Source organism: Myotis daubentonii, chromosome 6 (assembly GCF_963259705.1).
Source record: "Myotis daubentonii chromosome 6, mMyoDau2.1, whole genome shotgun sequence".
NCBI classification, from domain to species: Eukaryota; Metazoa; Chordata; class Mammalia; order Chiroptera; family Vespertilionidae; genus Myotis; species Myotis daubentonii.
In genome coordinates, this window is record NC_081845.1 from 31,636,933 (window position 1) to 31,663,965 (window position 27,033).

General features: G+C 40.2%; 1 protein-coding gene across 4 annotated transcripts in view; it reads left to right on the forward strand.

Annotated features, from left to right (window-relative positions):
- GRM1 (glutamate metabotropic receptor 1) overlaps nt 1–27,033 on the forward strand; it is a 323,483-nt gene that overhangs the window by 226,800 nt on the left and 69,650 nt on the right. For all 4 annotated transcript variants that reach the window (XM_059700613.1, XM_059700615.1, XM_059700614.1 and 1 more), the window contains exon 4: nt 1,610–1,845. In XM_059700613.1, the coding sequence (XP_059556596.1) occupies nt 1,610–1,845 (236 nt within the window). The remainder of the gene's footprint in view (nt 1–1,609; nt 1,846–27,033) is intronic.

Genomic DNA, 27,033 nt, shown 5'->3' on the forward strand with positions numbered 1-27,033 from the left:
CAGGCCCCTTCTCCCTATAGTACTGGTCACTTCTCCTTTCCCTACATAGCATTTGTAATTCTTGTTTAGTGTGTGTTTTCCCCACAAGTCTGTAACAGTAGGAGCAAAAGACAGCATGTCTCATTCTCAATTGAATTCTGAACCTAGCAGAGCACCTGGCACATACTGGGTATTATGTGTTTTCTGAAGAAAGAAAAGACAGAAGGAAGGAAGGAAGGAAGGAAGGAAGGAAGGAAGGAAGGAAGGAAGGAAGGAAGGAAGGAAGGGAGGGAGGGAGGGAGGGAGGGAGGGAGGGAGGGAGGGAGGGAGGGAGGGAAGGAGGAAGGAAGGAAGGAAGGAAGGAAGGGTGGATATATTTCCCCTTTCTTAGAGCATTTATTTTCAAAAACATGTCATTGTAAATTCTTTCTCTGTCACTTTGAGATATAAAATTTCTCTCAGCTTTTTGAAAGTTTTATAACAGAGAAATTTCCTTTTCAGTGACCTGGGAGCCAGCCCTATAAAACGTAATCACCAAAAATGATAGCAAACGTCTATTCCCTAGTTTCTGTGGGAAGGTGGGAACCTAACTTAGATAAGTGGCAATTACCAAATACAGATGGCTAATCACATTGACCAAGCTCCCCTCACAATCCCCCAGCACATTCTCACTAGCTCATCCCAGCACTTAAAAGCCCTCCCACATTTTGTTCTAGCAGATTGAGTTCAGTTTTGGCCTATTGGAATCGTCTTGAATAAAGTCTTCTTTGCTTGATTCACTCTGTTCAGTGCAATTTTTCTTTGACACCCTCTTGGAAAAGGATCATGACCCCTCACATGAGGGTTTGCCTGGCTTCTATATACTCTTGAATTAAATTGGAGTTACATTATTCATGGCAGATGTGAACATTCTAGAAGGTGAACAAATAAAAATTCAAACCCATTGAATAAAATATCAGTGAATTCCCATTTAATGAATGGAGGAATAATTTATTTTGAGGAGAGAGATTGTTTTCTTTCATTGCTATTATTTTGAAATAGCACCAGGAGGGGAAAAGCATTGATCATTTCTAAGCAATGCAAATTTAAACAATGTCTAGGAACAAAATCTGTGGTTGTCATGTTTCTGAGCTAAATCAATATTCTACCTCATGTAATGCAGCTAGTATAATGGTCTGGATGGCAACCTTGAAACCTTGCTGAGTCTTGTTTCCTGGTGGTCTGGCTAGGAACTGGTGGGCTTTGTGATCTAGTGGTAAAGAGCACTGGGCGTAGAGTCAGGCTGCCTGGATAGGAGCCCGGTTTCACCTAGGTCCCAGAACATCTCCTGACTCAGTAAAAGTGAGTAGCATAGCATCTGATGGCTAGTATATGCTCAATAAATATTAGTTCTTATAATTGTTACTATCAGCATCTTCATCATCACTTTCACTATTTTGAAAATTAAGCAAGATTATTATGACTTCACAACTTTGTGCTCTCTGCCAAACAAATGTCATTGATGGGTAGAGATGCTGGCTTAAACTAAACTCTAGCCTTGCTGAATTGTTTCATTCATGCACAACTCTGAGCTCTATTTGTGAGATGTTTATCTTTCTCTTTCCCCACCCCAACCCCTGATTTCTTTTAGTGATGGATGGGCAGACAGAGATGAAGTCATTGAAGGTTATGAGGTGGAAGCCAACGGGGGAATCACGATAAAGCTGCAGTCTCCAGAGGTCAGGTCCTTTGATGATTATTTCCTGAAACTAAGGCTGGACACTAATACGAGGAATCCTTGGTTCCCTGAGTTCTGGCAACACCGGTTCCAGTGCCGCCTACCAGGACACCTTCTGGAAAATCCCAACTTTAAGAGAATCTGCACAGGTAACTCATGTTCACAAAGTCACAACTTAGAGGTGTGGTCGTCTCTTAAGACCCCATTACAGTTTGTTGAATGAGAGTTATAATGTGCTAAGGCTGGAGATGCAAAGACTAAATTGCCATATTAATTTATAAAATAGCTGGAGTGAGGAGAGAGTGTGTGTGTTGCCCCAGAGATCATGTTTCTATATTCTGGAAAGAACTGCTTTGGTCTCTGGTGGGACAAATGATAAGAAGATGTAACATCAGTAAAGGAAAAGCAAACTGAGAATTCAGGTATTCCAGAGGGAAGAAGTTTTATAGCTTAGGAGGTGCTAGCCACAGCATTGGTTTGATCCTTTTCTTTCTTCTTTATGAATTGCTTCAATATACAAGTCAGGAGAAGATGAAATAACGTCACCCGGGGCCACACCACCAGCATGGGTATATGTGGCAAGAAACTCTGCACCCTCATTTGTAAACTGGAATGACGATACAAATTGGAGCTTCTTGTGCCTTGCTCCCTGGCACATTGTTCCAGGTCTTTCAGGGGCTAGGTGCACAATGTCCTCTTCATCCCTGACCTCCCCCCAAAACTATAATTTATATGTCTTAACATGCTAACTTTTATGAGTATTATGGTTACTGCACAGAGACATTGTTATTGTTGTCACTTGTCCATGCTCAAAGATAGATTATCCTTGATCTACCTTAGGGTCATTCAAAGCCAGTTGTCTATACTAGGTTGATAACATACCATAATGTACAGCCATGGCCAAATTTATATTGTAGCATAGTTATATAACATGTATTTCCTTTCACTAGGCTGAGGAGATATTATTCAGAGAATTCTAGAACCCATCTATACATACAACCCTCATGCATAACAATGTATACAGGAGAGAGAGAGAGAGAGAGAGAGAGAGAGAGAGAGAGAGAGAGAGAGAGAGAGAGAGAGAGAGAGGAGAGGAGAGAGAGGAGGGAAGGGAAGGGAAGGGAAGGGAAGGGAAGGGAAGGGAAGGGAAGGGAAGGGAAGGGAAGGGAAGGGAAGGGAAGGGAAGGGAAGGGAAGGGAAGGGAAGGGAAGGGAAGGGAAGGGAAGGGAAGGGAAGGGAAGACCTAGAAATGTGTTTTGGCTTGCTTTCTGGGCAAGTCAAAACACATTATACACATGATATAGAGATAAATCACAACCAAAGACAGTGAGATTTTATAAGAAAAGAAGACGGCTAATTACATGAAATATTTCTAGTGTTAATAATATTCACACTTTGACATTAGAAATTATTTAAAACACCCATCTATTTAACTTCTGTGATATATGTCTGACTTGCCGAGGTTCAGCAGGGTTCACTGAGAAACTGTCTGCTGTGCATGTATTTTCAGTCAATCACGATTATTAGAGCTTCCTCAGTGTGGCTTTTTGGGAGGTTGAGAGCCAGGAGTGGGGAAGAGAGGTGCCGAACAGCTAACCCATTTCCACACATGAATCTCAACTGACTTCTCCTTTCTCTCAACTAATAGGCCAACAGAAATTAAAAACTCTAATGAACCAATAAACTACCTAGTGCCTTCACCTTATTTGCAAAATAAAGACATTGAGGGTGGATTTGGCAACAGTTTCCTTAGGTGCATGTCATTAATTTCAGCGATGGAATTCAAATGCATACCTCCTCAGTACCACAATGCTTGACTTAGTATTTAGTAATATATAATTTTTATTGTTCTCTAAATTTTCCCTAATGAATTTTGTTTTCAGTCTTAAACTGTGAGATCTTTAAAGATCGATAGCACTTGCAAACCTCATAGAATCTTGTACAACATTTATTGAAATCTCAGTCATTTCTTAGTAGCCAACTAATGGGTTAATTTATATTCTCTCAGTGTTGGAATACAATGAGTCACTTTAAAGAAAATAAAAGTTAAGGACTCTTATTTTTAAAATAAAATATTTTTCATTCATTCACCATAATTTATTGAGTACCTAATATGTGCAAGGCTTTATTCTAGGAGATGGAAATGCAGAAAACAAACAAAGCAAAAAAAGTGAAATCAATAATCTTACATTTAAGGCTGGGAAATAAATAGTAAACAAAAATAAATTTAAAAATATACATTCTTCAATCGATCCAAAGGGCATTGGAGAAGTAAAGAATGAGGATTGGGAGGTTGGATAGAGAGATTGCAGCAGAGAATGACCATAAACATCTCCGTGAGAAGGTGACATTTGATTGCAGATGTGGAGACTGTGAGGGAGTGAGCCATGTGAACACCGGGAAAGGGCATCTCAAGCAAGGCGAGTAGAGAATAAAAAGAAGCACCGCATGCCTGGCTTAGCGGAACAGTAAGGAGCCCAGGCAGGTTGGAGCCAGTGAGTAGGTAGAGGAGTAGGAGGTAAATCAGAGAGGCACAGAAGGGTACAGATCCTGCAGGACTTAACTGGATTTTGTGAGGATTTTCTGAGGATTTGTTCTTAGTGAGGTGGAAATCATTGGAAATTTAAGCACAGCAGAGACATGGTTGCCAGCTTTTTCTGAAGAAAAAATATCACCCGTTCTGTAGTTTTTAAACTTTAACAGAGGGGTAAAGGCAGAAGGAAGCAGCACTAAATATTAGGCAGGTAAGAATGGGGCCATGGTATGGGTAAGCGTGATGGAGAGAGGTAGCTGAATTCTGAGTACATTTTGAAAAAAAGCTGAGGGGATTTGCTGACAGAATTGTCAAGAATGACTCTGGTCTACCTGGCCAGTGTGGCTTAGTGGTTGAGTGTTGGCCCAGGAATCAGGAGATCATGGTCCAATTCCTGGTCAGGGCATATGCTTGGGTTGTGGGCTCAATCCCAGTGTGGGGTGTTCAGGAGGCAGCTGATCAATGATTATCTCTCGTCATTGGTGGTTTTGTCTCTCGCTCCCTCTTCCTTCCTCTCTGAAATATATATATATATATATGACTCTAGTCTGCAACTGCCAAGATGGTGTTACCATTTGCTGAGATGGGGAAGACTCCAAGAAAAGCAGGTGGGGGAAGAATCAGGAGCTAGATTTTGGACAAGTCTAATATGCCTATTAATGATGCCACTTTGCCATTGTGGTTTATTAGAAAAATTCAGAATAGTACTTACTAAACACTAGAGGCCTAGTGCACGGATTCGTGCACCGGTGAGGTCCCTCAGCATGCCCTTTAGGGATTAGGCTGAAACCGGCAGTCCAATGCCACCTATCCCTCCTGCCTGCTGCTCCCACTAATCACGGCCCTACTGTGCCTGCAGCAGGCTCGCTCCCAGTCAGTCCAGATCAGGAGAGGCTTGCACCAACTCAGCGGCACTCGCCAGCCGTGATCCCTGCTTCTGGGCCCGTTGGTCAGCTGAGCCACCAGGGGGCAGCTCCTCCACTGAGCATCTGCCCCCTGGTGGTCAGTGCATGTCATAGCAACTGGTCAACCAGTTGCTTAGACTTATATATATAGAGATGCTTGTGTGTCTTTATGTGAGGATTTCCAAGAAAATATTTTGTGACCTGAACTCTCAAAGAAAAGTGAGAACTCTGAGGCCATGTACAATACTCCTGCATGTCATTGCACATGCAAGTGTCAAGGTTGAAGTCTAATGTCATGCAAAGTTTTGGTTAACGTTCACAGCAGCAATTAACAATCTGGAAATGTATTAATTACTCTTATATATTATGTTTGGCTTTCAAAGCTATTTTTAAGATCTTCTTATGTGATTATAACCCTTAATAAGCATGTTTATGTTTGCATTTCATCCTGGAGTCAAATTCAGCAACTATTTCTCTTTATTCTTAATTCTAAGGAAGGCAAAAGGCTTATTTAACTTTTTCTATTTGGAACTAATTCGTCAAACTTATTGATATTTTCTGCTGCAGAAATTGTAGAATTTTATCTTTAGCAGTGTTTGTCTATTCTATATTTATGTGTATCCTTTCATGTTCTTCAGTGTTAATCTCAGTAGTTCTATAAAATTAGCTTCCATGTTATTGAAGAACAATATAAACTTTCACTTTATGTATCATTCTTACCTAGTTGAGATCCTTGAGCATCAAATATACTTCATAGTATTCAAATGAATATTGCAGACACATTTATGAAAATTAGTGTGAGGAAGTGGAAATAGCCTTTCCATACTGTTATTGATAGCTACTGTTTCTCACTCATGTGTATCTCTTCTAATTGGGTCATTTTGGGTGTATTAGAAAGTTTTGACATTGCAGTATCATAGAAACCTTTATTGAGCTTAATCTCAGATGTCACTATTTAAATAAAGAATCATGTGTAGTAGGTTGTCAGTTTGAATATTAAGGGTCCTGAACCCAGGCTGAATAATTTGGGAATCACTGTGGTTAATTAAATAGTACTTTATACAAATACTATATATCACTGCTTAATTAGTTGAGAATATCAAGGGATTGGAGATGTGTTAGAAAAGTACTAATTGAAACATTGAAGACTAACTTCTAAAACATGGATCATTATGAAGACAGTAGAAAGAGCAGTTATAAAGCAAATCAAAGTCATTCTCTTTCAGTAAACATCTTAGTTGCTTACAGCATTTGGGTCATGTTTGCAAGGACATAGTGCTTTATCATCATGCCTGATGAGAATTGCTAGAGGACTCCATGGGAGCTGTGAGAGTATTGCATTTGAAACACACCACTGGGTCCCGCACTGGCTCAGTTAGGTATCTGCTGCATGACTTAGTGGACCTCTGTGTCTCAATTTCTACCAACTGTAACATAATAATTTCTACTTCACACAGGTGTTGTGAGAATTGAATGAAATAATACAAGCAGAATATAAAGTGTTATTATTAGTTTCACATCTCACCAGAAAGTAAATTATTATTAGTTTCACATCTCACCAGAAAGTAAATAAGATATGACATGGTGGTATAATTAAAATTCATAATTTTTGAAGTTATAAATTTAAAATAACTACAGTCCAGGATGTGAAAATTAGAAAAAAAAAAAACAAGCACATGACACTTCACCAGTTACCCTTACATAATGCCAATTAGATATTTTCTTTTATATTTTCCCATGTAGCTTTTATAATTCTTTTCTGATTATCAAAGCAATGCATATGCATATGCTTTACCATATGCAAATTAGAAATATGGAAAAGCATAATAAAGAGAAAGATCATTTAGAAGTTGCCCTTATGCAACTACTGATAATCACTGTTAATTTGAAACATATTTTTCTACTAAATACACTATTAAATTTTGGTGTACTTTTACCTTTCTCTATTTAATTTTAAGTGATGTAGCAATATTATTTTACATACTACTTTTTAAAATGAACACTGCCTTTTCTTTTAAATTTATCAATTTATCTTTGTCGTTACATTTTTTAAAATTCTTAATGGCTGCATAACATTCTGCAAACAGACAAACTATAATTTATTTAGCCACTGCATTCTTCCTACACATTTAGGCTGTTTAGAATTCTTCACAAATTAAAGGAAGAAAAAGCTGCTGTGATATAATAACAGTTCTTCTTCCTAAACCTTTTTCTTACATTTCAGATCATTTTCTTGAGATGTATTTTCAGAAGCTGAATTACTCAATGAAAAGATATAAACATTTCTAAGGCTTTCAAAAATAAGGAGTTCCAAAAGGCAACTCCTACTAGCACTGCATGAAATTCTATGCACTTTTATCATTTTGTTTTGCATAGCTATAATCATAGTGTGCATATAATTCTGTATCTTATTTTCACTTAGAATTATACTTTACTTTTTGTAATGTTGATGGATAGTCTTTATAAAAACCATTTTAATAGTTCTGCAATATTCTACTCAATGAAAACACTATAATTACTTAGCCATTCTTATGTTTTTGGACATTTAGTTTGCTTCCAATTTCCTTCTTATATAAAAAAAATCAACAGTGAATATGGTACAAAAAGTTTTCATGTTTGTTTTTACTGTTTTTAAATTCTTCCCTCATGTCATCCACAAACTTGACAGTTCTGGGATCTCTTAAAAACATGTATTACCATTATCTTGCAATATGGCGATATTAAGATTTGCTGTGTCAAGCAGTATATCACCTGTATGAGTTTACCAGGTTCACGATGTCCTCACCAACCTTTTATACAACCTAGTGAATTTACAGCCATAATTTTACTTTCTCTCCTTATTCTTTGTATCAATTGGGATCAGATGGGCACAATGCTTTTTAAAGCTAATATACTGTTGTATTTCATTATTGCCCAAGACATAATGAAAGAATTTGGATAGCATCTGTTATGCTGACCAACAGCTCAGGACTTATAAAATAATGATAGGTTGTCTGATGTGACAAAATTTCAATACTTCCAAGCTTGAGTACTCTTTTTTTTTCTTGTTTAAAGTATTACATATAGTATTAATATGTCTCCTCCCTGCCCCATTGACCTCCCCCATCCACCCCTATCCCCTAACACATGCCCTTACCCCCTTGTGTCTGTGTCAATTGGTTATGCTTATATGCATGCATACAAGTCCTTTGGTTGATCTCTTACTCCCCCCTTCCCAATGAAGTTTGACAGTCTGTTTGATGTTTCTGTCTCTGTATCTATTTTTGTTCATCAGTTTATGTTGTTCATTATATTCCAAAAGTGAGTGAGATTATGTAATATTTATGTTTCTCTGATTAGCATAATGCTCTCCAGGTTCATCCATGCTGTTGTGAATGATAAGAGTTATTTCTTTTTTACCGCAGCATAGTATTCCATTGTGTAGATGTACTACAGTTTTTTAATCCACTCATCTGCTGATGGGCATTTAGGCTGTTTCCAAATCTTAGCTATTGTAAATTGTGGTGCTGTGAACATAGGGGTACATATGTCCTTTCTAATTGGTGTTTCTGGTTTCTTGGGATATATTCCTAGGAGTGGGATTACTGGGTCAAATGGGAGTTCCATTTCTAATTTTTTGAGGAAACTCTATACTGTTTTCCACAGTGACTGCACCAGTCTGCATTCCCAACATCAGTGCAGGAGGGTTCCTTTTTCTTCACATACTTGCCAGCACTTGTCATTTGTTGATTTGTTGATGATAGCCTTTCTGACAGGTGTGAGATGGTATCTCATTGTCATTTTGATTTGCATCTTCAAGCATGAGTACTCTTGCTCCATTAGCTTGGAGGCCACCATTTACAAATTTTAGATTGGTACTAATTTTTATAATATACTAGAGGCCTGGTGCACAAAAATTTGTACACTCGGGGCAGGGGGTGTCCCTCAGCCCAGCCTGTGCCCTCTCACAGTCTGGGACCACTCGGGGGATGACCACCTGCTGGCTTAGGCCTGTTCCCCGGGGGATCAGGCCTAAGCTGGCAGTCAGACCTCCCTCTGGCAGCCCGGGAGCGCTTGGAGGATGTCCACTTGCCAGCAGGGAGCAGGCCTAAGCTGCAGTTGGACATCCTTAGTGCTGCTGAGGAGGCGGGAGAGGCTCCCACCACCACCGCTGTGCTGGCAGCCATCAGCTTGGCTTGTGGCTGAACAGAGCTCCACCCTGTGGGAGTGCACTGACCACCAGGGGGCAGCTCCTGCATTGAGCGTCTGCCCCCCGGGGTCAGTGTGTTTCATAGTGACCAGTCATTCTCAGCTGTTCTGCTGTTAGGGTCAATTTGCATATTACCCTTTTATTATATAGGATTTGCTTCATGATTAGATCTCAAGCTTCATGGACTTTCCATTTTGAATTACCTTACTATGTAAGATTTGATAAGATTGGTGTATTATCATTTGATCCAGATTAAGATACTCTAAACTGAGATAGATTCATATTTATTTCTGCCCACTAGGTCCTAGGGCAGTGATGGCAAACCTATGGCACGCGTGTCAGAGGTGACACACGAACTCATTTTTTTGGTTGATTTTTCTTTGTTAAATGGCATTTAAATATATAAAATAAATTTCAAAAATATGTCTTTGTCTTACTACGGTTTCAAATATCAAAAAATTTCTATATGTGACACGGCACCAGAGTTAAGTTAGGGTTTTTCAAAATGCTGACACACTGAGCTCAAAAGGTTCGCCATCACTGTCCTAGGGTAATAACTTCTCTTTTCCTTGTAAGTTTGGCCCAAATGCCAATATGCATTCCTAGAGAATATTATTTGTACAACATGGAAATTAGTACTATTAATTAGAGGTTGTGGGAGACTTCACAATTCCCCACCCCTCCCTATGTCTATGCTCTTTGAAATATGACTTTACAGATCCTCGCATTAAGAGGTGGAGTTTTATTCCCTGTGTCTTGAATCTGAATTGACCTTATAATTTACTAGTTTCAAGTCTAGGCCTCAAGAGGTTTGACTTATTTCCATTCATTTTCCTGGAATCCTCTCCCAACTATATGTATAAGCCTGAGTTAACCTTCTAATATATGAGTGATAACATGGAGCATAAAAAGGATGACCTCTCAGTTGAGGTCATCCTGGATAAGCCAGTCCCCAGTCAGTCCACTAGCTGACTGTTGACACCTGAGCAAGCCTAGTTGAGATGAGTCATATCCAATCCAGAATAGCAGCACATCCCAGTTGACCTCCTGATTTATAAACTAAATAAAAGAGTTGTTATTTTAAGCCACTAAGCCTTGGGGTGGTTTGTTATGCAGCATTATGTAGCAATACATAATTGATAAAGGGTCTTCATAGACTTATAATCCATAACCGTCATGAGGAACAATATAGATGGTTTAAGTAAATATTTTAATTAATTTAATTTAATTAGATTTTCAACTCGATGCTAGAGTCTTTCCTTATAGAAGAAGGATGGGCCTGGCTGGGGTGGCTCAATGGTTGAGCATTGACCCATGAACCAGGAGGTCATGGTTCAATTCCTGGTCAGGACACATGCCCAGGGTTGCGGGCTCTATCTCCACACTGAGCTCACACTGGGGGGGGGGGGGGGCATGCAGGAGGTAGCTGATCTATGATTCTCTCTCATCGTTAATGTTTCTATCTCTCTTCCTCTCCCTTCCTCTCTGAAATCAGTAAAAAAAAAAATTTTTGTAATAGAACGATTTTTACTTCAGATCATTATGCAGGGAAATGTGCCTTAGGAGTTTAATTTCTCTCTACACATCTAGAGAGTTTCCCTCTGCTATCCTAAAATAAATATTTCATAGGAAAGATTGACTAAGATTGTTTGGCCATATCAAAGAAGCTGGAGCTGTCCAGGCTCCCTTAAATTTGATGTCTCCTCATATGAAAACATGCTCAAAGTCACTAATCATCCGAGAGATGCAAATCAAAACAGCAATGAGGTACCATCTCACACCGGTCAGACTGGCTATCATCAACAAATCAACAAACGACAAGTGCTGGAGAGGATGTGGAGAAAAAGGAACACTTGTGCACTGCTGGTGGGAATGCAGACTGGTGCAGCCACTATGGAAGACAGTATGGAGTTTCCTTAAAAAACTGAAAATGGAACTCCCATTTGACCCTGTGATCCCACTTCTAGGAATATATCCCAAGAAACCAGAAACACCAATCAGAAAGGATATATGCACCCCTATGTTCATAGCAGCACAATTCACCATAGCTAAGATCTGGAAACAGCCTAAGTGCCCATCAGTAGATGAATGGATTAGAAAACTGTGGTACATCTACACGATGGAATACTATGCTGCTCTAAAAAGGAAGGAACTCTTACCATTTGCAACGGCATGGATGGAACTGGAGAGCATTATGCTAAGTGAAATAAGCCAGTCAATAAAGGAAAAATACCACATGATCTCACTCATTCATGGACAATAGAGACCATTATAAACTTTTGAACAATAATAGATACAGAGGCAGAGCTGCCTCAAACAGATTGTCAAACTGCAGCGGGAAGGCCGGGGAGGGTTGGGGGGCAGGAGGTAGGGGGGTAAGAGATCAACTAAAGGACTTGTATGCATGCATATAAGCATAACCAATGGACATAAGACACTGGGGGATAGGGGAGGCTAGGGGACTGTCTAGGGCGGGGGGATAAAATGGATACATATGTAATACCCTTTGTAATACTTTAAGCAATAAAAAAAAATAAAAAAAAATAAAGTAAAACAGAATTAAAAAAAAAAAAAAAAAGAAGAATGGTACAACAATACACCCTGTATCTCATGGAACAAAGCCAGTGATTTTTATAGATCCTGCAATGCACAGGATATAAAACTCCCTGACCCCAGGCAGTAAAACTACTATACTTGGGACTTGTAGTGTGGATACAGGAAGTACTAACAAATGGGGTTTGCTTGTGCTGAGCCAAACAAACACCCTCAAAACAAAGTAGTCATAGGTTCTCATATTATGCTGGTAGAAGTTACATTATGAAAAAATGTTTCAAAAGCTTTGAATGTCATCTTAGTCAGTGTGGGCTACTATAACAAATCACTATAGACTAGTGGCTTAAACCACAAACATTTACTTGTCACACTTCTGGAGGCTGGGAGGTCTGAGATCGGAGTGCCAGCATGGTTGGATGTTGGTAAGGGTCCTCTTCCTGTTTCCTCACGTGGTAGAGAAAGAGAGAAAGGAAACAAGTTCTCTTATAATGGCATGGATCCCATCATGAGGACTTCTCTCAAGACCTAATTACCTCCAAAAACACTATCTCCAGTTATTAGTACATTAGGGATTAGGGTTTAAACATGAATTCTGAGAGTACAGAAACATTCAGTCAATAGCAAATGTGTCTATATCTTTTGGTTGGAACAGTAAAAATAAACTACCCCTGCCTGTGTCACATCTGGACATTATAATTCTCAGACAAATCACATTAATTATCACACATAGATGAAGCTCTGAAAATAATATCACACTACAAGCAAAGTCTTGGTCTGCCTATCTCTTATTTGTATTTTTGACTTGTGAAGTCAAGTATGATAGCAAATAGCTACATGTGTCTACTTATATTTAAAATAATTGAAATGTAATAAAATTAAACATTGCAGTTTCTCAACCTCATTAGCTACATTTCATGTGTCAATAGCCAGGACAGATGGGCAGGACAGATGCAAACTTTTCCATAATTATAGAAAGTTCTACTGAACAATCCTGCATTCTACATTTCTAACCCCATAAAGTAAATTTGATTGCTTCTATGGTTATTTGGATTTAATTCACAAGTTAATGTTTTGAGCATGATCATTTGTTAAATATCCTGACCACTACACCAGCAGAAAAAATATTATGAGACAAGGCTTGCACTTTGCTTGGTGATTCCCATAGAGCAGCCACACCAAATACGGTGGACTGATTCTCACAAAGACCAGGCATATCTTCACTCACCTGTTTAAATTTAATATCGTTCCTTATTCCATGCCATTTAAAAAAATCCTCACCCAAGGATATGTTTTTATTGATTTTAGAGGGAGAGGAAAGGAGATGGAGAGAGAGAGAGAGAGAGAGAGAGAGAGAGAGAGAGAGAGAAACACCAGTGTGGGAGAGAAACATTGATCTGTTGTGTCTAGCATATGCCCTGACCGGGGATAGAAACCAAAACCTGGGTATGTGCCCAGACCAGGAAGTGAGCATGTGACACTTCAGTGACTGGGACAACACTCTAACCACTGAGCAATACTGGCCAGGGTGATTCCATGCCATTTTTAATGATTTGATGGATTTATAGAAACATGCACATGTTCTATCATTTAAAACTAATAAAAGTTGATGCATGAACATAAGTTTTCCATCCTTTTACTGTACATGCACCTTGATTCTGTTCTCAAAGGCCTTGAATTATGTTTTATTTTTTAATAGAAACACTTATCTTTTAATAGAAACATTTAACTTACAGTTGCATAATATTGGATATGCTAGTGAACTTTGTTACGATGTCTGCAAACTACTTACTTGGAGATGGCTTAAAGTTCTTATACCCATGATTACTAGAATTTGGTTCAATCCATTAAAAAAATTCTTTGACAGATCAATTTTCTCCACAATAATCAACTTATATATCTCCAAAGTTTTATAGTCCAGCCTACTTCCTGAACAATTTTGAGAGTGAATGCTTTTAATGATTAAAACTTATAGCTGTTCTTCATAAAGAGTTTACCCTGGCATAAGAGTCGAGTATATATTTAGGTTGTCCCAAACAGGGTTACTCCACATCTTATATGTCATGTTACTTCTGTGACCTTAAGTTAAGAGATAGCCAGACATTTCTCCAGCAAAATATGTTTCTTCGGGAACAACAAAGACTTGCATTTCAGGACATGTGCCCTAATGGCGATCCATACTCAAGTCCAGATAAGCAAAGGAGGGGACTCCTTTCATGAACTTGGGAGGGGCTTTTTAAACAAAGAGTTCATTGGAAGAAACTGAAATTTCAAATAGAGTGACTTTTTATTGGCTGAGTTATAGAAGTCTCCCAGTGGCTGTTACTGGCAAGAAGGAGTCCCTTCTTCCTCCTGTGAGGTGGAGTGGTAGTATGAATTGCTGTACTAAACTTCTTGTTGGTGTCAGTAGTGTGCCTTGAGTGACATGTGGGTGAAAGTTTTTTCTTTAAGCCTCCCGACTCCATTTCAAATGAGATTTTTTGTTTATTAATTTTTACTTCTCACCAGGAGTATAGTTTTTCATTTCATGTCTTGTACACATTTGCTGCTGGGGAATTTCACACAAAGTAAAAATTATAATTTCAGCCATCATAAAACGTTATAGTCCTTCTTATGATGGGTCTGACCAAATATACTTGGAGTTTGGCTCATTTACACTATTTTACCTTTTTTTTATAGTTTTATTGAGGACAATTGCCATATAGTAAAATTCACATATTTAAAATGCACAGTTTGATAAATTTTGACATATGTAAATGCCCAAAAAGCAATCATGACTCTCAAATTAATGAAAATATCACCCCCCAGATTCCTTTGTGTCATGCTGAAAATTCCTCCCTCCAAACACTCCCTATCCTTCCCCACCCCTATCCACAAGCAATCACTTATTGGTTTTCTGTCACTATTGTTAATTTGCAATTGCTGCACTTTAATATGAATGAAATTGTACATTGTAAACTCTTTTCTGCCTGCCTTCTTCTACTCAGCATAATTATTGTGATGAGATTCAATATTGTATTGCATATATCAGCAGTTCATTCCTTTTAATTGGCAAGTAGTGTTCTATTATATGGATATATCACAATTTATTCATTCATCATCAGTGATAGGCATTTAAGTTGTTTCCAAATTTTGGTTATTACAAATAAATCTGCTTTTAAAATCCATATACAAGTATTTGTATAGAAATATGCTTTTATTTCTTTTGGCTCAAATTCTAGAAGTAGAATAGCTGGATCTTGCAGTAGCTATATGTTTATGAAGATGACTTTGAGCTGGTGGTAAGTGGCAGTAAAATATATAGTCTGGATAACAATTGCCCTTGAAGGATGGCCTTAATGTCAGCTGATTGGTTGAAAAATGGCCTTTCAGTGTATGTGATAACTTGGAAGTCAGAAAAAAATCATAGGACTAGAATGGACAGCACACTGTCTATTTATCATTTCAGGGACATGAATATTTCTTTATTTCTTAAATATTCAGAGGGAAGCATTTTTAGATGAATGCAATATTTATTGTGAAGGTCAATTTCATGCAATAAGAAAGCTAGTTGGTTTCGCCATGGGGGTCTTTTATTTTCTACTTTCTGCAGTTGGCTGGAGGCTAATACACCATGCATAACAGCTAATGAGAGGTGTATGTTTTCTACTGCTGCCTTAACAAATAATCACAAAGTTAGTAGCTTAAAATAACACCCTTTTAGTATCTCACAGTCCTGTCCGTCAGAAGTCACAGGATGACATGGCTCAATTGAGTCTTGTGTAGTGTCTCAGAAGGCTCTGTGGATGAATGCTTCCTAAACTCATTTAGGTTGTTGACTGAATTCTGTTCTTTGCAGTTGTAGTACAGAAGTCCTTGTTTCTTTGCTGTGTGTCAGCCAGCAGCTGTTTATATAAGTTTCCCACATGCTTTTTCATGCTTCCCATATGTCTGCTCCAGCAAGGGTAGGCCAAGTTCTTCTCACGCTTTAGATCTCTTCAATATGCGCTCTGTTACATTTCTCTATCTCCAGCCAGAAAAAGCTTTCTGCCTGTGAGGCTCCTGTGGTTTACATGGGTCCACCTGGATAATACAGATAAATCCTCGTATTTCTAAAGGCCTCAATCTTAGTTATATCTGCAAAGTACCTTTGCCATGTAAGATAGCATTCACAGGTTCCAGATTTGGTCATCTGTAGGTGGCCATTCTGCTTACCACAAAAAGTTAAAAACTGTTACTCCTTATCTATTTCCTAAAAGACCCTTTATTATTTTAGTTAAATGATCACTGCAACCCCTTCCATCTAATAGGCCTGGAATATCATCTCTCATAGGAGTATTTGCAGGCATTTAGCAGATGCTGGTTTACCTCCCATATGTGATTGCTTGTGGGCTGTTGTTTTTTGTTGTTGTTTTTGTTTTTTTGTTGTGTGTGTGCGTGTGTGTGTGTGTTTTCTCCTAACATGACTAACAAGTCTTTTCCCCCTATCTCTGTTATGGTTCTCAATGCTAGGATCTATTTCCTAGATTACCAAATTGAAAAAATGTGTTTTTCATTGATAACTGTGCTTCATTAAACCTAAATACTTATCTGTACATATTATTTGGGACAATGGTCAGGAAAGGAATTAGGAGTAGATTTACTCCATTTCCTGGAAGTATTGTGTTGAATCATCTGTCATCATTAGGTAGGATTCAGCTGGTAGGAGACACTTGGGTTCCCTGGTAATAGATCTTTGCTGTCATTGAGGAAGGAGTTAAGCTCCTCTCCATACGGGTGCGAACAATGGCAATAATGGCTGTGAGTGCTTAAAATCTCAGAAACAAAAGCCTAAATACTGAGATGTTGATTCTGGTGTTCTCTCTCTCTCTCTCTCTCTCTCTCTCTCTCTCTCTCTCTCTCTCTCTTATGTATTTCCTATAAGTCTAGAAAATATACAATGGGGGAAAAGTCAAACAGATTATTATTATCAAATCCTTGATCTTAGGCTAATTTTCTATTATTCCTCCCTTTGCCTTTCTCATCCTTCAACCATTTCACTGCTAATTAGGATTCTAACAGGACTGAACAGTGGTTGAGAAATGAAATATGGGTACATCAAGCCTAATTACTAGCCCCAGTGTGAGGTTTGGGGAATGAGAAACTAAAAATCAGTGACCAGAAAGTGTGGCTCTTCAGTCATCCTTGTTAGTCCCTAGAATGCCTCTGACAGTCATGGGTAACTGAGTGGCTTTGTTCTCAACCTATGGATGACCTTTAATATAAAGATCTGGGCATAATTAGAATTCAGATTATTTTACAGGATAAAGAAGTTGGGCCCAGAAGATATATTGTCTTGTGTATAGCCACACAACACAAATGTCATGTAAACTTTCTCATATAATAGCCTGTTATCCTCCTGGATACATATGGGGAAGCTGAGGCCAGAATTTGTTATTGACTTACAGTTACTATGACTAGCTTACATTGGTCACTATGAATAAGCTAAGACCAGAAAGTAAGTCTGTTGTTCTTTCTCCATACATGCTTCCCACCAGTTTATGTCAGGCAGGCGTGGAACAGTCATAGGGAAAGCAGATATGCTGTACTAGAGTGGTATATGGTGTGGAAAGTACCTGACATGTCATTATCTGCATCTTTACACACCACTAGAGTGCCATGATGCCTTTTCCCCCACTAATAAATCACTAGAAACATGAGGTCTTTGCCTTGACAACCTTATTGTCTCTCAGCCCAAGAATATTCCGTTGATATATGACCAGACCTCATTCTTGCACAAATTCCTCTGTAAAGAATTTATTTTCATTTAGAAGCCCTTTTTTTCCTTTGAAACTCAGCTAAATTTTAATGAGAAAAAATATCTATTGTGCAGTCTCACTCTTAAAGCTAATAAGAGTCTTCAGATGCAGAAGTTTTATAGGTACTATCTGCACTCAGTTAGGAATAATTTAGAAATGAATAAGAAATTGTTTTCATTGACTGATATTTTGCAGATTAAATCTGAAACCTCTTGAACTTTGTTATTGCTTCATGCAGATTGTAAGGCTTCAGAACTTGGCAGTGGTTTTGAAACTCCTCCAGGAAGGTATTAATAGTGTCATAACTTGTATTTATGTAATGTCCTTTTTTCAACTGGTTTAAATCACTTGTACATTGTTTAAGTCTGTCTCTATTACATGAATATAAAGTTGTTAAGTGGAAGGCCTCACTATCTGCATTTTATAAGTAGGAGCCCTAAGGGTCAATGAAGGACACATAATTCTCTAGTAGGTATTTCCCAGCTCTGAATCCCTCTCTGGGGAAGTTGCTGTCACTACTGAGAAGCCTCTTATTTGCATTACATTGCATTACTATTCATTCTGTTTCAACTTCTGCTTCATCCCAATTCCCAGCTCCTGTGTCCCTCTTCTCTTTATTTGCCCATCCCCTAGTTTCCATCAATACCCTCTTTCTACTCCAAGTTCTGGAACCACATTCTTAATCTTCAAAGTGTGTGGGTCTCTCCAGGGGGCTCTGGGCCCCAATAACATGATTCTTTTTAGTGGATCTACGGTGGAGGCAGGAATCTTCACTGGAGCAAATACCTTCAAAGGGTCCAATGCTGATATTAGTTGAGAAAAGTGCCTCATGATCAATCCTGAGAAAAGAGCTTTAGAATCGTGAGCCTATGACCTATGCTTCGTATATAACAGGTCATTTGTCTTAGGTTAGATTGAGTTCCTGAGAGGTAGAAACAGAGGCAGAGATTCTTTTGCTAATGATTTATTGAGATGTGTTCTCAACAGAAGGAGAGGGAGGGAAGTCAGCTTTTCATAGAATTTAGGGTCTGTGTTTGCTACGGCAGAAATTTAAAAAGCACTGCCTACCATCACTTTCCTGGCAGGAAATTCTTATTGTAAGATACAGCACAATGATGTTATTGGTAAAGTATGAGTTGCCATTTTCAATGATGGTATAATCCAAGCTCAAAGTGTGGAGATTTAGAGAGCAAGAGAGTTTGGGGTTGGGTGGGTAGGGAAAAGATGGACCAGGGCTGAAATTACTTGGGTCTAACAAGCTCAGGTCTAAGAAGGCTTCTGTGTGGCCTGTCCCTGTCTGTTTTAATCTGAATTTGGTGTGGGGCCCAAGCTCAACAAATGGGAAAGTGTTAACTTTGCTTTCTTTGCTTGCTTAGTTCACCCATCTTCCTCAGGATATCATGTGTGTCTATGGCTTAAAAGAAGACTCATGAGTTTATGGATGCTTAGAATACTTGCTGTAGACAACCATCAAGGAAATTAGGCCTAAAAGCATAGGGACTTCCTTTGACTTATTGCTTCAAATTTAAAATCCTCTGACTGGCTATTTAAAATTTAATAAATAATACCTATTATTATTATCTTTATTAACCATGTTAATAGAGGATCCATCAATCAGACATCCTTAGTACTACCATGGAGGCAGGAGAGCTTCTGGCTGAGCGACGCTCCCCCTGTGGGAACACACTAACCACCAGGGGGCAGCTCCTGCATTGAGTGTCTGCCCCCTTGTGATCAATGTGCATCATAGCAACCAGCCATTCAGTTGTTCAGTTGATTTGCATATTAGCCTTTTATTATATAGGACTAGAGGCCCGGTGCACAAAAATTTGTGCACTCGGGGGGAAGGGGGGTTCCCTCAGCCCGGCCTGTGCCCTCTCACAGTCTGGGACCCCTCGGGAGATAACGACCTGCTGGCTTAGGCCTGCTCCCGGGTGGCAGAGGGCAGGCCCAGTCCCTAGGTGCAGCCCCTGGTCGGGCTCAGAGCAGGGCCGATTGGGGAGTTGGGGCGCCGCCCCCTGTCATGCACAGAGCAGGGCGGATCGGGAGGTTGCGATGCCACCCTCAGTCACGCTCAGGTTAGGGCCAATTGAGGGGTTGGGGCACCGCCCCCTGTCACACTCAAGGCAGGGTCGATGGGGAGGTTGCGGTGCCACCCCCTGTCACGCACACAGCAGGGCCAATCCGGGGGTTGGGGCGCTGCCCCCTGTCATGCACAGAGCAGGGCCCATCAGGGGGTTGAGGAGCTCCCCCCTGTCACTCAGGGAGTAGGGCCGATAGGGGAGTTGGGGCACCGCCACCTGTCACACACACAGCAGGGCGCATCAGGGGGTTGGGGCGCCGCCCTCTATCACCCACAGAGCAGGGCCGATCAGGGGGTTGGGATGCCACCACTCTCACACTCAGGGTAGGGCCGATGGGGAGGTTATGGCTCTACCCCGTCACACACAGAGCAGGGCCCGTGGGGGTGGGGGGGGAGTTGGGGTGCCGCACCCTGTCACACACAGAGCAGGGCCGATCAGGGGGTTGGGGCGCCACACCCTGTCACACACAGAGCCGCAGGGCGATCAGAGGTTGGGGAGCTCCCCCGTATCAGGCACAGAGCATGGCTGATCAGGAGGTTGAGACGCCTTCCCCTGTCACGAAGAGAGCAGGGCGGATAGGGAGGTTGTGGCCCCACCCCCTGTCACACACAGAGCCGCAGGGCGATCAGGGGGTTGGGGTGCCGCACCCTGTCACACACAGAGCAGGGCCAATCAGGGGGTTGGGGCACCGCACCCTGTCACACACAGAGCCGCAGGGCGATCAGGGGGTTTGAGCGCTGCCCCCTGTCATGCTGATCCCGGTGCCGGGAGGCCTCGTGGCTCCGCTGATCCCGGTGCTGGGAGGCATATTACCCTTTTACTATATAGAATAGAGGCCTGGTGCACGGGTGGGGGCTGGCTCGTTTGACCTGAAGGGTGTCCTGGATCAGGGTAGGGGTCCCCATTGGGGTGCCTGGCCAGCCTGGGTGAGGGGATGATGGCTGTTTGCAGCTGGTCACATACCCTTCAGGGTGGGGGTCCCCACTGGGGTGCCTGGCCAGCCTGGGTGAGGGGCTGAGGGCTGTTTTCAGGCTGGCGGGTGACGGAAGCTCCCAACTGCTCCTTTTTTTCTTTTTTTTAATTCTGGGCCAGCTTTAGCTCTGAGGATCTAGCTCTTAGGCCTCCGCGGCTGAAAGTAGGTAATCGAAACAATGTATAACTCCAGCTCTGAGATCCCAGCTCGCTGTTCTATATTTGTTAAAATGTTTCAAACTGCAGGCTCAGAGGCCGGCAAGGCAGGCGGGGAATGTTGGAGTCCTCCGTCACTGAAGCAAGCAAGCCTCATGTTAGTTTCAAGCTGCCTGGCTGCCGGCCGCCATCTTGGCTAACAGTTAATTTGCATATTGTCCTGATTAGCCAATGGGAAGGGTAGCAGTCGTACACCAATTACCATGTTTCTCTTTTATTAGATTAGATTGTTGTCTAAGAACTCTATTTAGTTTCATGAAAACAAGCAAGGTATAGTTCAATTGCAGGTGGGTCTGTTCTGACAATATGATAGTGGTTTTGCAATTAGGCATAGGGGATGTGTTGTGTTGGATTTCTGGAAGCAAAATGGCCCTCAGTTATCCTTGCTCTTTATATCCAAGGCTACTCTGGACATCAAAAATGTATCTCTACATCACATTCAAAGAAGCTAAGGACAATTGAAACTTAACAATAAACCATTATATTCCTTGGTACACAAAAGGGTATTTTCTCTCTGTACTAATATAATTTTAAAAAATCCACTGAGGCAATTTTATGTTGTTCAGTCTACATGAGTAGTTGTAGAAATACCTGGTGATTCTGATTCAGCAGATGTTGAGGCAAAGGAAAATCATCATTGCCTTCATTTTATAGTTCTTGAGCTATCAGGGGGCACAGCTGAAAAATCAATGCCCAGTGTTTTTAGAGGATATGCTTTTAATGGTTTTCCTGTTGACCTCATCACTAGAAAAACTTCTAGATCAATGTGGCAGTGTCATGCTGATCAGTCTATTTCATGGTTTTCTCTTCCCAAATATTTCTGAGCACATGCAGGGTGAATATACATACCTTGGTTCCAGTGCTCATTTCTTAGCAAACTAATCTTTACATTGACTTTTTAGTTAATGGCGGAATTTATCTCTGCTGCTACCTTTTTGTTCCTCCCTGTGTAAGAAATCAGTTCAGGGGGACAAATGGCAAATCTCTAACTTCATCAGAGTGCTATGACAGCTCAGCATGCCCTGTGGTAATTAGAAGGAAGCTTCTTCTTCTATGTCAAGCTCATTTGAAGAATTTTGAAAAAATATCAGAGCTCAAAATAGTACAGTTCTTTGAATGCACACACACATAGCAATATTTAATGTAAAGTACATGCAAGTGAACACAAGCACAATCCTGCACACACACACACACACAGTATTAAAAAGTTCTACTATCACTGAATTTTACAGCTGGAACTGGGATGCACCTCAAACAACACAGGTTTTGGTCTAAATCTTGCACATCAGCCTAGACTTATACCTTTATGATGAGCCACAGGTGTCCATTATTTTTTTCTTTAATGTAGCCTTGGTTATGACTAACCCTGTCCATCATTTCTGCTATCGCACTTCTGAACCTTAGTGGGTAGTGTGTGTTAAGGTCTCTGTGCTCCTCCTTCTCTCTAGAGTTGGATACTTGCTTATGTGTTTTTGAGAATCAAATAAATACATAGAGGGGTTGGGGGTATACTCATTTCATCCAAATTCCAAGGTGTAATGGGAGAAAATTGTCTTTGTTACACTTTGGGTACCAAAATGAACAAGGAATAAGTGTAGACAAAGAATTATCTTGACTACATTTGTGCTTGTCTCATATATCTTCATCTAAGAATAACTAGAAACCATGGGGGGGGGAGGGGAATCTTGATATGTTGCCCAGTTATTTCCGTTGAACTGAATCCCATGATTGAAGCATCATCCAAAAAGGGTGTAACACCTGGCATCCTAGAAAGCAAAGTTCCCATAAGGCACTAAAAGTCTCACAGTCAACAGAAATATTGGTGCAGAGATGCTAAATTCCATATGTTCCTTAAGAGTGTTTTTGATGAGTGTGTTTTGATAATTTTGAGCAAGGTTAGTTTGCAAAGACCCGACCCCAACAGTGAGGTTAGCAGTCTGTGTCAACTACACGCATAGAGCATGGATGTCGCTTGAGAGAATCCCTTGTGGTACTTTTGAGCTTCCTCATAGTTTGTTCTTATCACATGGCTTCCAAACTGATTTTTGCCAACCAAATCTGTATGCCTGCCTCCAGGGTCACTTGTTTAATTAGATTCTTATGTTAACCTTCAGTGGGTATTTCCACTTAGAAAAGAAAAAGCACTTCTAGCTGTTTAAGTGCATGGACAACAATTGTGTCTAAAAAAACATTGATCCTGGAGCATTCGGGGAACTCATATAACCTTGGGAAATCAGTTAATAGTTTCCTGTGGCAAGGTAAGTCTGAGGGTCGTAGAATATAGAATATTTATTTTTAGTAGTGTGCTTCTTTCCAAATGAATTTTGCCTGTTGGTTTTAACCTTTTCTATGTAGTAATAAATGGAGCATTAATATGGAAGAGCCATGCAAAAATTTCTGCCTCTGTATCAGCGTCATCCACTGTAATAAATCACATTAGGAAATGTGTATGAGTTCTCTCTATAGATGATACAGAATCTACATTCAGGCAGATTTCATGTTGTACACACAAATATTTATGAATGTAGTTTCAAATACCACATCTTCCCATGAGCCTGCTGAATGTAATACCTCTCTAGGGCTGTGACTAAGAGACAGCACTCTGGAATCAGCCAGCTGGGTGTTGGGATAGTCACCAGCACTCTCCAGCTGTGTGATCTTGAACAACTCATTTGAGCCACTAAACCTTGGATTTTCCATCAGTAATATCACCTGTTTCATAAGTTATTGTGAGGTGAATAATACATGTAAAACACCTAATTAAGTTCTTCTCACATAGCAAGCAAGTGATCATGTTATCTCTTCTTACCTAATTATGGGCCGGTTTTGATGCTAATTCTTAAACTTTGTATTTTAAAATAGTTTTAAAGAAAAGTTGCAAATCTCTATCAGAGAGTTCTCATATATTCTGCTCCCATTTTCCCCAATTTTTAAGATCTCATATTGCTATGTTATGTTTACCACAATTAATGAGCCAACCATGGTACATTATTATTAACTAAACTTCATATTTTTTCATATTTCATCAGTTTTCTTTGTTCTGTCCCAAGATACCACCTAGAATATTGAAAATTGTATTTATTTTTTCATGTCTCCTTAGGCTCCTCAGCTGTGAAAATTATTGAACTTCCCGTTTTTTATGACCTTGATAGTTTTTAGGTCAGGTATTTTGTAGAATGTCCCTAAATTTGAATTTGTCTGATGTATTTCTCACAGCCAGACTGGGATTATAGGGGTTTGGGGGAGGAAGACCACAGAAGTGAAGTGTCTTTCTCAACAGCATATCAAGAGTACACCCTATCAATTTAACACTGATGATGATGGCTAGCATTGATAACCTGGCTAAGGTAGTGTTTCCCAGGTCTTTCTAAATCCCCCCTTTTATGCTTTACATTTTGACAGGGGGTCACTAAGTGTATTTCACACTTAAGGGGTGGGGAATTATGCTTCACTTTCTTAAGGGAAGAGTATCTACATAAATTGTAATTTTTCTGTACAGATTTCTCTCCTCTCCACATTTTTTAATTTTTAATTTAATTAACACTTTTTTTTTATCAGAGTGGATTCATGAGTATTTATATTGCAATCTAATTCTGTATTATTTATTTTGTTGCTCAAATTATTATATCTTTGCCCATTGGGAGCTTTCAGTTGCCTCTAGGATTCTCGTAACATATCTCTATTGTTTTGTTTTTAAAGTATTTTCTGGTACTATAAGATGCTCCAGGCTTAGCTTGTATATTTTCTACCCCAGCATTATTTAGTTGGTTATTTCTCCAAAAGAGTCCTAATCCCTTTTATTAGATAACTAGAGGCCCGGTGCATGAAATTAGTGCACTGGGGGGTGGGGTTCCCTTAGCCTAGCCTGCCTCTCTCACAGTCTGGGAGCCCTCAGTGGATGTCCTACTGACGGCCACAGTCTGGCAGCAGAGGCTCAGAGCAGGCGCCCTGTGTGTGTGTGTGTGTGTGTATGTGTGTGTGTGTGTGTCTATGTGTCCACTGGGGGTCTGCCCCAGCCGCATTGGAGGCTCAGAGCAGGCGCTGTATGTGTGTGAGTGTGTGTGTCTGCTGGGGGCCTGCCCCCAGCCACACAGTGGAGGCTTGGAGCAGGCGCCACTCTGTGTTGATCTCTCAGGCTCCTGGCCTCCACTGTGTGTTTTTCTCTCCCTTGAGCTGTGGCCAGGGTGGGGTGCTGCCTGCAGGCTGCACTTTCCTGCTCATGGATCACCGGATCACTGCAGAGACCGGGGGCAGGCCCTGCTGGGTGCTGCCTGTGGAGAACTGTCTTGCTCTGGGATCGCCATGGCGATCCCAGGAGCAGGCCCACCTGGGGGCCGCCCGCCCTCCGCACTTGCCTGCTCTGGGATCGCCATGGGGTCCCAGCTGGCAGTGGGGCTTAGGTGGCACATGGGGGTCCTGGCTGGGGTGGGGCTTAGGTAACGCAATTACACCGCCTAACACGGGGCCCGGATGGCGCCTGGCGCTGGCCAGCCCTGCCTGCAGTATGCGAATTAGCATATGATGCTGATTAGCATATGGGAAGAGTAGTGAGGTATGGTCAATTACCCTTTTTGTCTTTTATTGGATAGGATGGCATTAGAAACCTAGATCTGGGCACTGGGTGTGCTTGTTGCTACAATAGATGGAGCTGGGAAATATATGCATACCAATCCACATCTAAACATGCATGCATAATTATTTCTATATAAATTCATTATATATATATGTTAAGCTAAACTTAAATTCATACTGATGCCTTCATCTTGACACCAACACCACATGGTTTATTCTAGCTTTCCCACTCCAACTGTGATAAACTTGGCTTCTGCTGGCTGGCTTCCATTCATTTATTTATCCAACCTTGATTTATAAGTACATATATTTCAGAATTGTTAACTCATAGCCCATGAGAAATAATTTGAATAACTAAGGTATAATGTTTATATTTCATTCCTAAATATAATTTTTATAGATTTGGATTAGCCTTCTGAGTTCTCAAGGTGATCCTTCATTATAGAACCAATATCTGGCATTCTTGACTCTGTAAATATACCCTTCACAACATGAGGAGAGTGGTTGACATATCATGCAGATTCTGATAAAGTCTAGACCCTGTATTTGTTTTATCAACAGATCTGGCTAAGAACTCTTGGCCTCTGTGCTCTTGACAACATTAATCTTATGAGCTACTCTTTTAATTTCTGTGACAGATATTGACTAAAGTCTCACTAGCAATGAGTTATTAGGCCCTTAGGAATTCCAAAGTTTATTCTCTCAAGAGATGCTGCCAGGAAACACCATATAAAAGGCAACATGCCATTCAAGAAATCCCAACAACTGCAACGCTGGGCAGATAATGTTGTGGCCTACAGGGCCTAAGTCCACCTAAAATATCAATGCAAAATATCAACTGATAGTGCCCTGGAGAAACCAACTCCAAATGAAAATTCACATTATGTCCCCTTCTTAGGTAATGCAGGTGTGGTTACATACCTTATGGCCTGTATTTAAACCTCAGAGTCACCCAGGCTTTTATTCCAGACTCTCGCTTTATCTATCTGGCATACGAATTTCAGGAAAAAGGCTGAAGGATATGAAATTCTTTAATATGTCCAAAAGTAGACTTTTTTATGTACAGCATTTTGTCAAATTATAGAAATTGTATGGTATTAATCAGAAGTCAATCATAAAACTAGATTTACAATGCTATACTTTTATGGTTTTGCTTTTGTAATAAACAAGACTCTATATTGGTTATCAGAAGATGCTATATTAGATGCTAATTAAATACATAAGAGATAAGTAGCAGTGATTTTTAACCTGTGTGGCACAAGAATTTTTAAAACATGCAATACCTGACTATTTAATCAGGGGCACTGATCTCTTTTCTCTTAGGTTGTCAAATAAAAAATGACAACCGCCAACACAACAAATAGCCATCTGGTGTGAATAAATCAAAATTACCCCTATTTTGTGTCATATCAGCAAAAAAATATATTTTTTGATGTGCTGCAGAATTTTAGTAATTCGTTTATGTGTGCCATGAGATGAAAAAGGTTGAACATCAATGATAGAGTTTTCACAAATAGTCCTTGTATTTCTGCAAAACCC